The following is a 16,419-nucleotide window of genomic DNA, read 5'->3' on the forward strand; positions in this document are numbered from 1 at the left end:
GTTAGTTGAGAGCGAATTGCCAAAGTCTTTATGGCCATATGCAGTACAAACCGCGGGAGTGATTCGGAACCGATGTTTTAACAAACGCACAGGTCAGACAGCGTATAAGATGTTAACTGGAAAAAGACCTGATCTTTCTAGAATGAAAAAATTCGGATCATTGTGCTATGCTTATAAACAAAATAGGGGAAAGCTGGATCCAAGATGCGACAAAGGTGTTTTCTTGGGATATGACAAAAATAGTCCAGCATATTTGATTTATTTCCCAAAAACTGGGAAAGTTGAAAAGCACAGATTGATAAAAATACTAAATCCCGCGACAATGGATCAACAAACACAGAGTGATCAGATGTATGAAGATGAGGTTTATGAATCCAGAAAAGATGGTGAACCCAAACAGACGAAGGATGAGGATATTCCAGATGGTAGTGAAAGCAGTCAAACTGAGTCCGAGGTTAAAACCGATGATAAAGTAGATGCTGGAGCTACACGTTATCCATCCAGAATCAGAAAGAGACCTGATTATTTGAGTGATTATATCACGGATGTGAAAGAGTGTGAAAATGAACAGATGCAAACCAGTGTTGATTATTGCTACAGATTGTTGTGTGAAATACCCACATCATTTAGCGAAGCTATTGTGTCAAGTGAGTCAAAAGAATGGGGAAAAAGCGATGAATGAAGAAATTCAATCCCTTAAGGAGAATGACACATTTACTTTAACCACTTTACCAGAGGGTAAGAAAGCAGTGGGGGGTAAATGGGTTTATGCCGTTAAAAAGAACTCAGACGGATCAGACAGATATAAAGCTCGATTTGTGGCTAAAGGTTTTAGTCGAACAAAAGGAGTTGATTATGAGGAGACTTTTTCACCGACTGCTAACTTATCGAGTGTGAGAGTTTTGATGCAGAAAGTGGTTCAGGATGATATGTTGGTTCACCAGATGGATGTAAAAACCGCCTATCTACACACACCAATAAATGAAGAAATATATATACAACAACCAGAAGGTTTTGAGACAGAATCAAGTGAGACTAATAAACTGGTGTACAGACTAAAGAAATCACTTTATGGGCTGAAGCAATCGGGTCGTAACTGGAACCAAACCTTACATGACTATTTAAGCAGTTGTGGATTTAGACAAAATATTGCTGATCATTGTGTGTATTCAAAAGAAACTGAAAGTGAAAAAGTAATCATCATAGTGTGGGTGGATGATTTACTCATTGCAGCTAACAATGAAAATGTGCTTTCAGGCGTGAAAGAAATGCTCTCTTCTAAATTCCAAATGAAAGATCTGGGGAAGCTTAACCATTTTCTAGGAATAGATTTTATTCAAGAAAAAGAATGTGTCAGAATGTCACAGAAAATATATATTGAGAACATTTTAAAGAGATTTAACATGCAAAACTGTAAGCCAAGGTTAACACCCTGTGAACAGAAATGGACTCATTCTGATAAATTCGAGACATTACCAGATGTGAGGAGATATCGTGAAGCGGTAGGATGTCTTATTTATCTGAGATATTGTACGCGACCTGATTTAAGCTATGTTGTCAGCAAACTGTCACAACATTTCAATGCGCCAACTGTTGATGATTGGACAGCAGTGAAACATGTTCTGAGGTATCTAAAAGGTAGTCGAGGAAAAGAACTGTGTTTTAGGAAATGTTCAAGTGGAAAACTAGGTCTACAAGCATACAGTGATGCAGATTGGGCATCCGATGTTTCTGATAGACGCAGTATGACAGGTTATTGTGTAAGCCTAAATGAAAATGGTCCTTTGATATCATGGAAAACCAAAAAGCAGACAACTACAGCACTATCAACATGTGAAGCCGAATACATGGCATTAGCAGCAACAGTTCAGGAATGTATGTATTTGACTTATTTGATTCAAGATCTTGATGAGTTTGAGTATGAAATACCTATGATATTGGAGGACAATCAGGGAACAATCGCTTTGTCAAAAGATCCAGTGAACAGACAAAGATGTAAACACATTGATGTGAAATATCATTTTATAAGGTCAGCTGTACATGAAAGGAAAGTGCTCATTGATTACTGTCCAACTGAGTCAATGGTAGCAGATATGATGACGAAACCAGTTTCAAAGTCTAAGTTAGAAAAATTCTCTGTATTTGTGTTTGGAATGTAAGATGTTTTTTCCGGAGGATTGTTTTTCCCCAACCTGTGTACAAGTGGGGGTGTTGGATTGTGTGTCCACAGGTGTTTGTACTTTGCGCCGTAATAAAATGACGGTAAAAGGCTCCGCCCACTTCCCATCCAGGTCTTACCATGCAACGACTCTGTGAATGCACTGGAGAGGTGTAGTGGGAGAGTCCTCCGTCAGGAATGAGATATGTGTGTCGACTTTTTATTCTCCCTTAAAATTATCGTGCCATAACGCTGCCCAGAGCAGCTCTGCTAGTTAGCAGTGTTACATATAAGCCTCTACACTAATATTTGGTGGATATTACCACTGTGTGGCTGTAACTGCAGCCATCACGTCCTCAGATCAGAGGATACTGACCTAAGGCTGATCTCCAAAAGTTGATTCTGTTCATCTGGACGTCTTCAGCTGGAGAAACGTTTCGTCACTCATCCAGGTGACTTCTTCAGTCTCAGCTGACTGCAGGTTTCCCCAACCTTATAAACAGCACATTTGCATTGAAATTAGCTACTGAAGGGGAGGTCAGCTCCATCATGATTATGCAAATTCTCCAACTTTTGGAGATTTACTTAGGTGGATGAGAATGCATCAAGACTAAGACCCTGTACACCATGAGAAATGACAGCTGGACAAGAGAAAACACAAAGGAGCTTCTTCATTAGTTAAACCTGACAGTAAATATAATGATTTCCTGGTTCTTTGTGTGGTTATATTTGCTACTTCCAAGTGAGAGATGAAGAACTCTGGTTGTTTTCTTGGATATTGTTAAAACGAGAAGAATTGTTGCTCTCAGCTTGTCTGGAGAGTAACAGTGCTGCCTCTAAACTGGACTCTTCTTTGTTTCGTCACAGCTGACAAACTCTGTAACTTCATGATCTAGGATGATCATGAAGGTACAGCGCAGTCAGAAACACACTGACAGCATCTCTCAAACAAAGAGAACCTGATCAAAGATCACTCACAGCTCGAGTTTCATTCATTCATTATTGTTTGTATAGTTTTTTGTTTGTTTATCAAATCTTACTGGGCATCCTTACCCTTAATCTCACCTCTCTTCTTCCTCTGCTATCCTTCTTACATCTTTCTCTCAGTCACATCACACAGCAGCTGGACCTTTATCTGGCAGACACAAACATGAGTGTTTGCTGACATTCGTTGAGCAGAAACGTTAGAAAATGTTCTTCCCTTCATGCTCATTCCTCGTCAAGATGCTGAAGTCCTGACTCAAAATTTATATCAAATTTATGCTGTAAATAACACACATTTTTAACATATAATTTAATATTTACCTGTTTCATGTTTTTGTGTGATAAGCAATCTTGGTCAAGTTACTTGAAAAAAGTAATCAGTAACTAATTACTGATTACTTCCCCAAAAAGGTAATCCTGTTACTTTACAGATTACTTATTTTCAAAAGTAATTAATTACTTAGTTACTTTTTAAAAACACGATTTACAGCCTGAAGAGGTGATAAAGTGATAGATCTTTCACACAGTGAACAGCAGACGCTAATGTTTTTGTCACTTTTTACAGAATCTAACTCAAAGTAAGGTCAGTACTTCCACGCTTTAAACGCTTTTACTAGTCCCTAACGACCCCAAAGCGCTTTACACATCCACCTTACTTAAAAAAAGTAATCGGATTACAGTAACGCATTACTGCCCATCTTTGATGATAAGTGATTACACCAATAGGATTTTCATTATCTGTTATTGTTTCCTTTATTTGGGTTCAGTGAAGTTTGAAGACACACTCTTTATTTTCTTGTTTGTTTTGTTTTTGAGTCATAAAGAAATAACAAAAAAGCTGTATAACAATGACCCCAGGAAGTGTTTCAGTGGGAGAAAAGTTTTGTCACTAATTCAGGTAACTCGTTCAGTCTTAGCTGACTGCAGGCTTCCAGCCAATAAACTGTACCTTTGCACAGCGACTGACACCAGCAGCGTCAGGAAAGCGATTCCGCTCCCTGAAGACCAACACAGAGAGACTGAGGAGGAGCTTCTTCCTGCAGGCGATACGGTCTCTCAATCACACCACCACACAGTACTGACCCACACATATGGTTCTTACACACACTGGACTTTCTGGACTTTGTTTTCACTTCATCACTTAAATCACTTTAAGCATATTTGCACTGCACAAGACATAATGTGGATTGCACAACACTGGTCACTATATTCTTCATTTCCAGTTAATACTTGTACAGCTGCTATTATTGTGTATATATTTATTTATATTTCTTCATACATTCTTATATAGTTCTATATTGTGTATTTTGTTGTACAGTTATTTTATTTAACTTTAATTTATATATTTTATCTTATTCTTTCCCAGTTAAATTTACCCTTCATTCTAATTTGTGTTGTACAGTTATTTCATTTTTAACCTTAATTTATATTTTATTCCTTCCTAGTTAAATTTACCCTTTTTAATTTTTCATATTTATTTCCTATCTTATTCATAGCCTTTTCCTTTTTTGTTTTCTTTAGGTCACGATCAGTTGTCTAAGCATTTCACTGCATATCGTACTGTGTATGACTGTGTACGTGACAAATAAAATTTGAATTTGAATTTAAATTTGAATTTGACCAGCAACGAGCTGTGAGGTCAGTTTCATGATCATTAATATGCAAACAGTCTTCACCATTGATCAGTGGTGATGGCAGGGAGAATGCATCAAGACATGTACAATAATGTCATTATTATTATTATTATTATTATTATTATTATTATTACTACTACTACTAAGCAAAGAAAGCAAGCAGACAGATGTATTTATATGTGAGTGTTGTCACTGATTGGAGTCGTGCAAAAACCAGTATTAGTGAATTATAACATTATTTCAGCCAAACAGACCCAAAAATAATTTAATGCCAAACTTTAAAATAGAGGGCTGGACATCTATTCATGGTAGTCATGGTAACGGTTTGTGTTGTGGGTAAAACGGTCACTGAACCCGGAGGAACCACGAAGGCAGACCTGCTGGTGAGATTTGTGGGTCCGTCTGCTGTGTCGTCACTTTGTGATTGAAATCACTGTTCAGATCAAACATGAAGTTTTCTGTGAGAGCGATGTGACAACAGCGGAACGAAAGTTAGCCGCCCTCCACCGCCGGAACTTCCCTATGTGACACCAGGCGGAAGTAAACAGGAAAAAGCTGAAGTAGCCTTAACTTTCCACAGGTGTCGGGGTCAGTAAAGTTCGAAGGTAGCAGAGTGTAGAGTTGTGTGTGAGCCGCGGCAGCAACGATGCCTTCAGTTCAGTATCTGAGAGAGTTCATCAACGAGCGACTAACTGCTGCTGCTGAACAAATATTCTTGGAGTTTGAAAAAACGATCGTCCAGTACGAGGAAGAGATCGACCGTCAGCGCAGACTGCTGGATATCACCTGGAAACCCCAAATCAAGCTTCGGAGGACAGGTGAGTGTCCCTCTGGTGGGCTGGATTCAGTCACACAAACCGATGTTCTTCCGTGGACCACAAACAGCCCACTTTCAGTGGGCCGGTGTTCCAGATCTACTGGCGTTTAGATCAACTGGCGTTGGTCGAACAGATGTGTGTCAGTCTTGCGTTTCAGGAGCTGCTACCGACAAACCAGCAAAAAAACACCAAATGTGTCACCTGTGACACTTGTGAGGTTGTCTCAAACACACTCCGTCAGTCTTGATGCTGGTGAACAACAAAATGTTTAAAAATGTGGCGAGTTTACCTGGTGATATCCTCACGCGCGACGCGATCGCGAAAACAGCAAACAAGTAACACCACGCCGATGTTGTTCACAGGACAGCAAGAGTCAACGATCGGGAGACTCTAGTCGTCGTCATCGTTCCCCTCGCACGGTTTATTTCTCCGGTTTCAGCGTTTTTGCTTCACAACTACAGCGAGCAGTTTACTTTGTGCACTAACATGGACTCGAGTCAACCAGCGTGGCGCTGTAGTGCCACAGCCTACAGCCAGATCAGCCTGTGACACACATCTGCACCACGTTTGAATCCGTGTCATGCACATTTGTACCTTTCAATTGTGTGTTTGTGCGTCATGCAAATAAACCTTTGAAATGAATGAAATGATATCATATATTCCTTATTGGCCTACATTTGTACAAAATTCCAAATTATATACACAAAGTCATAGAAATCACCACTCCAATTGGTCATCATGATTTTAATATTCTCTTTTTCCATAACAATGAAATACACCTTGGACAAATATGACACATCAATATTTCATTAGTGTTGTCACATCACATCCTGTAAGCAGAGTCTGTGTCTTTTACCTGGAAATGAATATTTCCAGCCAATATAGGCAACCCATCAACATGGCTGGAGTTATATACAGTCTGTATAAGTGTGGTTAATCTAATGAAGATTTGTAAGGAGACGGCAGTTACTGTGAATTCACAGCAGTTACACAGTGATTAGTAATAAACAGCCAGTGAGAGTGAGTGGATTTAAGAAAGTCAGTGACTCAGGTGTGTCGCTTGGTTTGTCATCTGTTTGTGAGACTGGAGGAGACGTAGAAATCTTTTGTTTTAAATCTTAGTTAGGAAGATTCCTGTTTGAAAATAAGCACTTTTTGTGAGAAATGCAAGAAGCACATCTGCAGAAAGCACACAGTTACATTCTGTCCATCATGTGGACAAAACTGAAAATGTTGAGCATTGAAAAACTGAGAACGTTGGGCAAGTTCAACAGAAATGTGTTTGTAAGAACGAAAAACCAAACTGTTCCTAAAATAGTTATGGAAAGTCTAACTGTTGTATGTCTGTGTTCTACATGTTTATCTGATGGAAAATAAAGTTGCTATTGTTTTATTGCAGTTTTTGGATAATTCTGAGTGGATTTACACAGTACGGGTCAAAATGACCTGCAACAAAATCAATGTCACTTTTTTGTTCTTCAACATAGTACAAGGGTTCATTTCCAAAACTTGCTTATGATCTTCAATTTGTAGCAGATCCACTATCACACAGCAGCTGGAGCAGTTTCAAATGGAGCTCAGTCCACTGCTACCATAGCCCACTACTAGATTAACTTGTGACACATCTGCACCTGCTGCTATGATGAGTAGAGGCTGAGTGGCTGCACTTACCCCTGGTACATCCAAATCTACCCACAAACATGTTGAAAGATGCAATGGCAGCAATGTGGATTGTCAACACTGAAAACAATCAGTAAGCAAAGACAACAGGGATCATTTGTTTCTGTTTATTTAGCACCCACAACATTTGTAGTCGCCTTCTGCACAGGGGACGTCCACACACACTGTGTGGTACCACTTTCCACAGAAGGTGCATTCAGTCTGCAAGATTGAATGAGATTGTCAGAGTCATTGTCTGACTGTTTATTACTAATCACCTGCTGTACATTCACAGTAACTGCCATCTCCTTACACATGTTTCTTAGATTGACCACACTTATACAGACTGTATATAACAACCAACTCTAACATGTTTGTTCGCAGAGAAAAGACACAGACAGACTGCGCTAACGACATGTGATGTTACAACACTGGTGAAATATTAGTGTCATTTCATTCTTGTCAAAGGTTTATTTGCATGACGCACAAACAGACACAATTGAAAGGTACAAATGTGCATGACACGAATTCAAACGTGGTGCAGATGTGTGTCACAGGCTGATCTGGCTGTAGGCTGTGGCACGTGGCCAGAGGTGGCGCTGGTTGACTCGACTCCATGTTAGTGCACAAAGTAAACTGCTCGCTGTAGTTGTGAAGCAAAAACGCTGAAACCGGAGAAATAAACCGTGCGAGGGGAACGATAACGACGACTAGAGTCTCCCGATCTTTACTCTTTGTGTCCTGTGAACAACAACGGCGTGGTGTTACTTGTTTGCTGTTTTCGCGATCGCGTCGCGCGTGAGGATATCACCAGGTAAACTCGCCACATTTTAAACATTTTGTTGTTCACCAGCATCAAGACTGACGGAGTGTGTTTGAGACAACCTCACAAGTGTCACAGGTGACACATTTGGTGTTTTTTTTGCTGGTTTGTCGGTAGCAGCTCCTGAAACGCAAGACTGCCACACATCTGTTCGACCAACACCAGTTGATCTAAACGCCAGTAGATCTGGAACACCGGACCGGTGAGCGTCCTCCTGCCCCTGGAAAGTTTAACTACGCATTTAATCCGCATATGAGAGAAAAAACAAAGAAGCCCAGTTTTAACCGCGTGTCTGCTTTTCTGCTGAGGTCTGTCAGCTCAACTCTTTGTCGTGTAAAGTTGTAGAAAAGCTTCTGGTTGCTCTTTGTCCGGACTGTGTCGTCATTATGAAGCAGGAGAGTTTCATTCATTTCATTCGTATCCCAGCTACCACAGGAGAGGTACACCCTGGGCAGGCCGTTTAGCATCACCAGTTAACCTAACCCCACTAAGTGCACGTGTTTGGACTGGGAGGGATCCAGAGAACCCACTCAAACACGGGGAGAACATGCTAACTCCACACAGGGCCGTGAGCAGGGGGTGGATTCAAACTCAGGAGCGTCTTGCTGTGAGGCAACAGTGCTACCCACCACAGCACCGTGCTGCCCTGGATCACAGTCAGTGTGTTTCTGCTGTGGATTGTTGGATGCACTCAAAGTGTCCAATCACAGTTTGTGTCTGTGACGTAAATGCTGACCAATCAGAAGGAGTTTCTCTGTTCTGTGTTGTACATCAGTGGCTGTGTTTTGGGGTTTGTTTTAAAGACATTGGTGCTTAAGTTTTAATCGTATGTACTGACACACTCACTCATTTAGCTGAGACAACAACAGCGCCTCCTTCCTGCTCCGTCCACACAGGAGAACACATGACCTTTTCGCTCTCTTTTCCAAAACACTTTCTGGTATGACGGAATATTTGCTCCAGGAGAAATTTTCCCTCTTTCCAGCAAACCACCTCCTTCTCTCTCCTCTGTACAGATACACAATATGTACTATACACAAACCCTTCCTGAGAGTTTCCCTCAGCATGTCAGCTGTGCTTTCCAGTCGTCTGGGAACTCTTCCCTGCCACTCGGAGTCCGTCTCAGCTCCTCCTGAGCTCGGAGCAGCTTCCACCATTTATTCCCTTCCTCTGTCTTCTCTCACTTCCTCTTATTGATTTCCAAAGTTATCTTGCAGACTTCCATCTGATGCCCCCAGCTATGTCTCCTTCAGATTTCACCTTCTGTATAAGATGGAGTTCACCTGTGTGCACCTTCCTGCAGTCTCATACATCCCTCTGTGTTCCTCCCTCTTGTTAAAGTTCAACACAACCTTTTCTATCCTTTCTTTAAAGGCACTCCTACCCAGCGCCTCCTCATCACCTCTCCTCCCTTCACTTACATGTTTGTTGAACTCTCTCTCCCCCTGCAGACACTCAGTACTGCTTCATCCAACTTACTCCAGAATTCCTCTTCTTCTTCTACATAACCGACCCGTGTTATCCACATGTGTACATTGTGCAGTATAGACACACTATAAGCGACTCAGAGGCCTTTTTTCAGCACGCGTGTATTCTCTGTTTTGGCTTTTCTCCGTGTAGTAACTTTGAAAGCTTGTGTGTGTCGGAGTATTTGCCTTTTTATAATATTATTTATTTCTTTTTTGTGTCCTTTTCTACTTCCAGACCTCCCACTGCGACTCCTCTGCAGAGAGGAGGAGGTTCTCCCTGAGCAGCAGCTCTGGGACCAGGAGAGGAGCTCCAGTGTGGAGCAGGAGGAACCAGAAGCTCCACAGATTAAAGAGCAACAGGAGGAACTGTGCAGCAGTCAGGAGGGAGAGCAGCTGGGACTGGAGGAGGAGACGGATACCTTTACGGTGACTGCTACTTACGAGGAAAGCGACCTCAGTAACGCCACTCACTCTGACTCCAGTGTGTTTGTTGGGACTGAATCCAGAGAAGCATTCAAAGTTTTAAATAATTCTACCCAGATCGAGAAAGACATCAACCATCAGCCCAGAGAGCTGGACGTCACCACCAGTGCTGAGACAGATGTGCACAGAACAGGTGAGTCTCACTCTGATGGTCTGGTCCTAATCAGAGCCCTGTTACACAATTTATGATGCAGCTGCAGTTATTTTTCAGAGAGAAATACCATGAAGTATTGTTATAATTAAAGAGTTTCAGCATTAGACTCAAAGTATGTATAAAACGAGTGGATCCATGTCAGCTGCAAACCTACGAGTGTTGTTTGGTTAATGTTGTTGGCTTGGTGCTTAAAGACATGCTTTTGTTGTCATTCCGTGTACAGCAAGTGTACAAGGCACACAGTTTCATTACAGTTGGCGCGACACAGGATGAATATATAGAAAAGCTCTAGTACATATAGTAAGATGTGTATATATGACGTCAGTGAGAGTTACAATGAGAGTTGTAACTCTCAGTGATCGTTTGATTTATGGACCTGCAGCGCAGTTTGAGCGCAGACACGGCTGGTGACGTCAGACTTAAAGACCGGATTACATTTGCACTCAGTAACCTTCCTGTTCTTTCAGAATATAAACAGAATAAATCCACCAACAAAGCCTCATTTAAACTGGTGGAGACGTGTTAGCTGTTAGTCTGCATTGATAAAATAGACAGCAGTTATTTGAGACCTTCAACAATCTCTTGTAGAGTGATTCCAGTCAGACTGTAGCTGTCTTCCGGGGCAAACGATCACTGCGGCGTCACAGAGTTACAAACTGTCTAAATCCTTTAATCTTTAATAAAATAATCAGTGTGGCTGCTCTATCAGCTGTAACAGTTAAGTTTAACATTCAGGCATCCACGAAAACAGAATTTATGAAGTTTAACCGAGTTCGAAGTTAGCAGGGAGTTAGCTCGCTAGTTTCCACCTAAAGATGATACAGCATGTTCATTACCCCGAACATGATTAAAGGAACAATGTATTTCACTGCTTTTCTTTTTCTGGGCTCCTATTGTCCCTGCAGACCTCCCACAGCAGCAGCTCAGGAACCAGGACAGGAGCTCCAGATTGGACCAGGAGGAACCAGAACCTCCACAGATTAAAGAGCAACAGGAGGAACTGTGCAGCAGTCAGGAGGGAGAGCAGCTGGGACTGGAGGAGGAGACGGATACCTTTACGGTGACTGCTACTTACGAGGAAAGTGACCTCAGTAACGCCACTCACTCTGACTCCAGTGTGTTTGTTGGGACTGAATCCAGAGAAGCATTCAAAGTTTTAAATAATTCTACCCAGATCGAGAAAGACATCAACCATCAGCCCAGAGAGCTGGACGTCACCACCAGTGCTGAGACAGATGTGCACAGAACAGGTGAGTCTCACTCTGATGGTCTGGTCCTAATCAGAGCCCTGTTACACAATTTATGATGCAGCTGCAGTTATTTTTCAGAGAGAAATACCATGAAGTATTGTTATAATTAAAGAGTTTCAGCATTAGACTCAAAGTATGTATAAAACGAGTGGATCCATGTCAGCTGCAAACCTACGAGTGTTGTTTGGTTAATGTTGTTGGCTTGGTGCTTAAAGACATGCTTTTGTTGTCATTCAGTGTACAGCAAGTGTACAAGGCACACAGTTTCATTACAGTTGGCGCGACACAGGATGAATATATAGAAAAGCTCTAGTACATTTTAGTTGAGTGCGCATGCGCCATTAGCGTGCTGCCTGCTGTAACCCCTAATTTCCCTCGGGATGAATAAAGTATTCTGATTCTGATTCTGATACATATAGTAAGATGTGTATATATGACGTCAGTGAGAGTTACAATCGGTCTAAAGACTTTAGACCATTTGTAACTCTCAGTGATCGTTTGATTTATGGACCTGCAGCGCAGTTTGAGCGCAGACACGGCTGGTGACGTCAGACTTAAAGACCGGATTACATTTGCACTCAGTAACCTTCCTGTTCTTTCAGAATATAAACAGAATAAATCCACCAACAAAGCCTCATTTAAACTGGTGGAGACGTGTTAGCTGTTAGTCTGCATTGATAAAATAGACAGCAGTTATTTGAGACCTTCAACAATCTCTTGTAGAGTGATTCCAGTCAGACTGTAGCTGTCTTCCGGGGCAAACGATCACTGCGGCGTCACAGAGTTACAAACTGTCTAAATCCTTTAATCTTTAATAAAATAATCAGTGTGGCTGCTCTATCAGCTGTAACAGTTAAGTTTAACATTCAGGCATCCACGAAAACAGAATTTATGAAGTTTAACCGAGTTCGAAGTTAGCAGGGAGTTAGCTCGCTAGTTTCCACCTAAAGATGATACAGCATGTTCATTACCCCGAACATGATTAAAGGAACAATGTATTTCACTGCTTTTCTTTTTCTGGGCTCCTATTGTCCCTGCAGACCTCCCACAGCAGCAGCTCAGGAACCAGGACAGGAGCTCCAGATTGGACCAGGGGGAACCAGAACCTCCACAGCGCACAGAGGAACAGAACAAACTCTGCAGCAGTCAGGAGGGAGAGCAGTCCGTAGTGACAGAGACGAAAACTTCTACGGTGACTCCTGCTCACAGCAAAAGTGACCACAGTGAATCAGAAGCAAACCGTGACCAGCTCCTCACTCACGGCTCTGCTGCAGCTGAGAGCCGAGATCAGGAAGGAGGGAAGAAGGGCGATTCAGACTCTGGAAATCCAGAGTCAAAACTTCATGTAAACAGAAGTCAGAGCAACAATTCTGAAGAATTCCCACCATCAGCGAGTCGGTGTAACACTGACACGGGTCGAAAATCTCTCCAGTGTGACATTTGTGGAAAGTCTTTTAAGAAAAAGTGCCAAATGAAGGAGCATTACAAAATCCACACAGGTGAGAAACCATTCACCTGTAATACATGTGAGAAAAGTTTTGCTCAGAAGAGCACTTTGCTGCGCCACATGACTGTCCACACAGGAGAGAGGTTGTTTTCCTGCCACATATGTGGCAAAACTTTTAGGCAACGCGGGAATCTGATGATCCACCTGAGAATCCACACCGGTGAGAGGCCGTATTCCTGCACAATGTGTGAAAAGACTTTCAGTCAGAGTAGTCATTTGTTGGGCCACATGCGAAGCCACAGAGGAGAGAAGCCGCACCAGTGCGATCACTGTGGGAAATGTTTTTCCGAATCATCGTCACTTAAATTACACAAAGTGATCCACACAGGAGAGAGGCCTCATTCTTGCCAGTCATGTGGGAAAACGTTCATTAAACGCAGTAACCTGCTGCGCCACATGAGAACGCACACAGGAGAGAAACCGTATGTTTGCGAGACCTGCGGGGAAAGATTTACTCTGTCAACATCGCTAAAAAGCCACAACGCGATCCACACGGGAGAGAAGCCGTATCACTGTAAAACCTGTGGGAAAATGTTCCGCCAGAGTCATCATTTGTTGTTTCACATGAAAACACACAACCAGCAGAAGCTGCAGTGCTGAAAGTTTTGTGGAGAAAACAAGTATCTACCAACAACTATTTTGATGTTGTCACGTGTAAAACTGTGTTCTTCATTTGATTTTGATTTTCCGTTCTGCGATGAAGCTTTGTTTCTCTAATGCAGGGTTTCTTTTCACAGTGAGTACCACCACATAAAATATATGGCTCTTAAATTACCAGCCTTTGACCAACATTAGAGTACAGTAGTATACACCTATTAAACACCACATGCAGTTTCTTATATGAATGTTATTTATTAGAACTGTCATAAACAGGATGTGACAGGTGACAATAACAACTGTACTGCATTAAAACATTCTCAGCAGGTGGGATATCCAACCTTTAAGTGATGACGTATGAACAAACTACTCTGCATTTATTAAGGCTGTTGTGTTTTTAACATGTGTCACCAGTGGTACGCATACCACATTTTAAGAACCACTGCCCTAATGAAAACATAACGCGTCTTTTAGAATATATTACATGTTAGATTCCTTTTCCTTTTGGAGAAAGCCATGTTTAAAGTCTTCTTGCTGTGGTTGGTTGGATGCACTGAGAACCTGTCTGACTGACCAGCAGGACTGAGTTCATCCATCTTCTGCTGCTGGGTTTGGGACAGTAGCCTGAGCAGAGAAGCTCAGACCTCCTTCGGGGGAACACTCAGGTATTCCCAAGTCAGGCGAGAGGTGTAATTGTTCTGGATCTGCCTCGGGGCCGCATCCTGTGATTTTGTTCTTTCATTTTTTTTATCCTAATTTCTTGTTTTGGGAGATTTCTTTGACACTCTGGAAAAGGACTTTAACTTTTCTAATAGCATTATATCGACCTCTCAGAGATTCCAGTTATTTGTACGTTCAACACGTTTTCAGTGATTTTCTCCAGCAGCTTTTGGATCATTTTCTGACATTTTAAATTTATAATGGTGGTGTAAATATTGAAGTGGAGAAGTAGTTTTTCACCTGGTGTCATCCATCTGCAGTTTTCGAACAGCAGCTGTAACAGTCACACAAACCTTTTCATCGTTACTTTGGTTTCTGTGTGCGTCTGAGTGTCATTTAAACCAGCAGGTATGAGACAATCTCTCACTGATAGAAATGTGTGTTCTTGTTTTTCCGTCTCGTGGTTATTTGTGAATTGTGGGTTCAGATTTTGGAGCGTTGAAAGTGTCAAAGAATTTAATTTCTTTAAAACAGCTTTAATTTTTCCTTTTTCTTCTTTTTTTTAACTGTTTGAGTTTTAAAGGAGACATGAACAAACTGTAGATGTTCAAAGCTGTTAGAAACATTTTGTTATAAATAAAGGCTTTTTTATTCGAATAGTTTTGTGCTTCCACAGCAGCTCTGTCTCTGTCTCTGATCTTTACTGCTTCATTTCTCTGTTGTCTTTGTCATCAGTCCAATGACACAAGAATCAGAGGTTTAACAGTGTGTGGCTCCCTCTAGTGGATGTTGTGGAGTATTCTGTTGTCTTTGCTCCAAAGGTTTTTGTACAGAGTTTTGCTGTTTCCTGTCACTGTGGGCCGCAGAGCACAGTAGTACACAGCAGAGTCAGACAGCTGAAGCTTCTGGATCTTCAGAGAAACTGATGTCTTGTTGAGTTCAGCATCAAATCTGTCCTTCGGGAACTCTTGAGCGTTTTCAGTTCCAGAAGCATCTCGCCGTAAAACATATTTCGGATAGTCGTTCACGTCCTGTTTGTACCAGAACAAATATGGAAATGCAGAAGTTGTTTCGTATTTGCAGTAAAGTGTAACTGTGTCTCCTTCAGCAGCAATGACATCTCCTTGTTCCTGGATCACTTTGTCTTCTCCTTTACACTCTGAGGAAGAACAGAACATGCAGAGGAAGACATGGATCAATAAACATGATTAAAAACTCACCATTAATCAGACTCACACATTTATTTAAGCAGAGGAAACATGTTGATGTTTGTATCTCACCAAAGAAAAGAGCAGCAAGAATAATCCACAGCCAATGTTCCATCTGTACAACAAGGTTTAAATCAACAGGAGAAACTAGCTGATGTTCAACATTCAGTCTGAGAATTGTTCTCTTCACAGCAGCACTTATTATTGACACAATGGTTGAACACAGTGCAGAAGGAGAGCCCCGCCTACTGGATGATGTCGCCCTCTGTCTCCTCTTTGAGTCTCACTTCTCTCACTTCCTCTTCCTCCTGGTTCACAGACTGTTAGCAGCATTTGAATCACTGTGAGGAGGGAGGATGGAGCACTTTGCACTGTGTGCAAGGACAACGAGCCAAATGTTCTCCATCACTCAGCTAAAAGTGAGACTCAGAGTCAGATATGTTTCCAGATTAGATGAGCTATAAATGTGGAGACACCAGAAGAATTTCCAGAACCTGACTCCTGGTGTTTATATATATATATATATGTGTGTGTGTGTGTGTGTGTGTGTGTGTATACACACACACACACACACACATATACACACACACACACACATATATATGGTTTATTGTTTAGCATGCCTTTAACATTATGAATCCATGTTTCACAAAGCCAGTACACAGCAATTACAACACAATACATGAAGAGAGACTTAAAAACTAGCAATAAAAAGTAAAATAAGTTATTTGTATTTGTGTGTGTGGAGCAGCAGATTTGCAAACAAGCTGGTAGATTTGAATTGACTGAAGGATTAAACTCTGTGGTGAAACAGCGTGTGACGCCTGTCGGTTCAAATGTCCATCAAAGAAATGTTTAAAAAAAAACTTCCTAATTTGTCTTTTTAATCATAAAAGAAAAATAGAAAATGGAACCAGCTGGGCCAAATGGACAATGACTTCTAATATGCACTTAAATATTGTAACCAAGTTACCAAGTCTGATCACCAAACCAAGCAATGATACAAAACAGTAAA

General features: G+C 41.4%; 1 protein-coding gene and 1 pseudogene across 2 annotated transcripts in view; one reads left to right on the top strand and one right to left on the bottom strand.

Annotated features, from left to right (window-relative positions):
* The window catches only part of LOC147307576 (uncharacterized), a 293,817-nt pseudogene that overhangs the window by 231,983 nt on the left and 45,415 nt on the right, over positions 1–16,419 (bottom strand). The window lies entirely within an intron of this gene.
* Positions 5,112–14,853, top strand: LOC147307589 (uncharacterized). The gene is made up of 4 exons (XM_086271734.1): positions 5,112–5,594; positions 9,781–10,161; positions 11,088–11,432; positions 12,473–14,853. The coding sequence occupies exons 1-4, from the start codon at positions 5,423–5,425 to the stop codon at positions 13,537–13,539; spliced, it is 1,965 nt and encodes a 654-aa protein (XP_086127860.1). The 5' UTR covers positions 5,112–5,422; the 3' UTR covers positions 13,540–14,853.

The sequence above is a fragment of the Aulonocara sp. 'chitande type north' Nkhata Bay genome, linkage group LG18 (assembly GCF_057382095.1).
Source record: "Aulonocara sp. 'chitande type north' Nkhata Bay isolate Kocher_YH1m ecotype deep benthic linkage group LG18, A_spYH_male_GT1.1, whole genome shotgun sequence".
NCBI classification, from domain to species: Eukaryota; Metazoa; Chordata; class Actinopteri; order Cichliformes; family Cichlidae; genus Aulonocara; species Aulonocara sp. 'chitande type north' Nkhata Bay.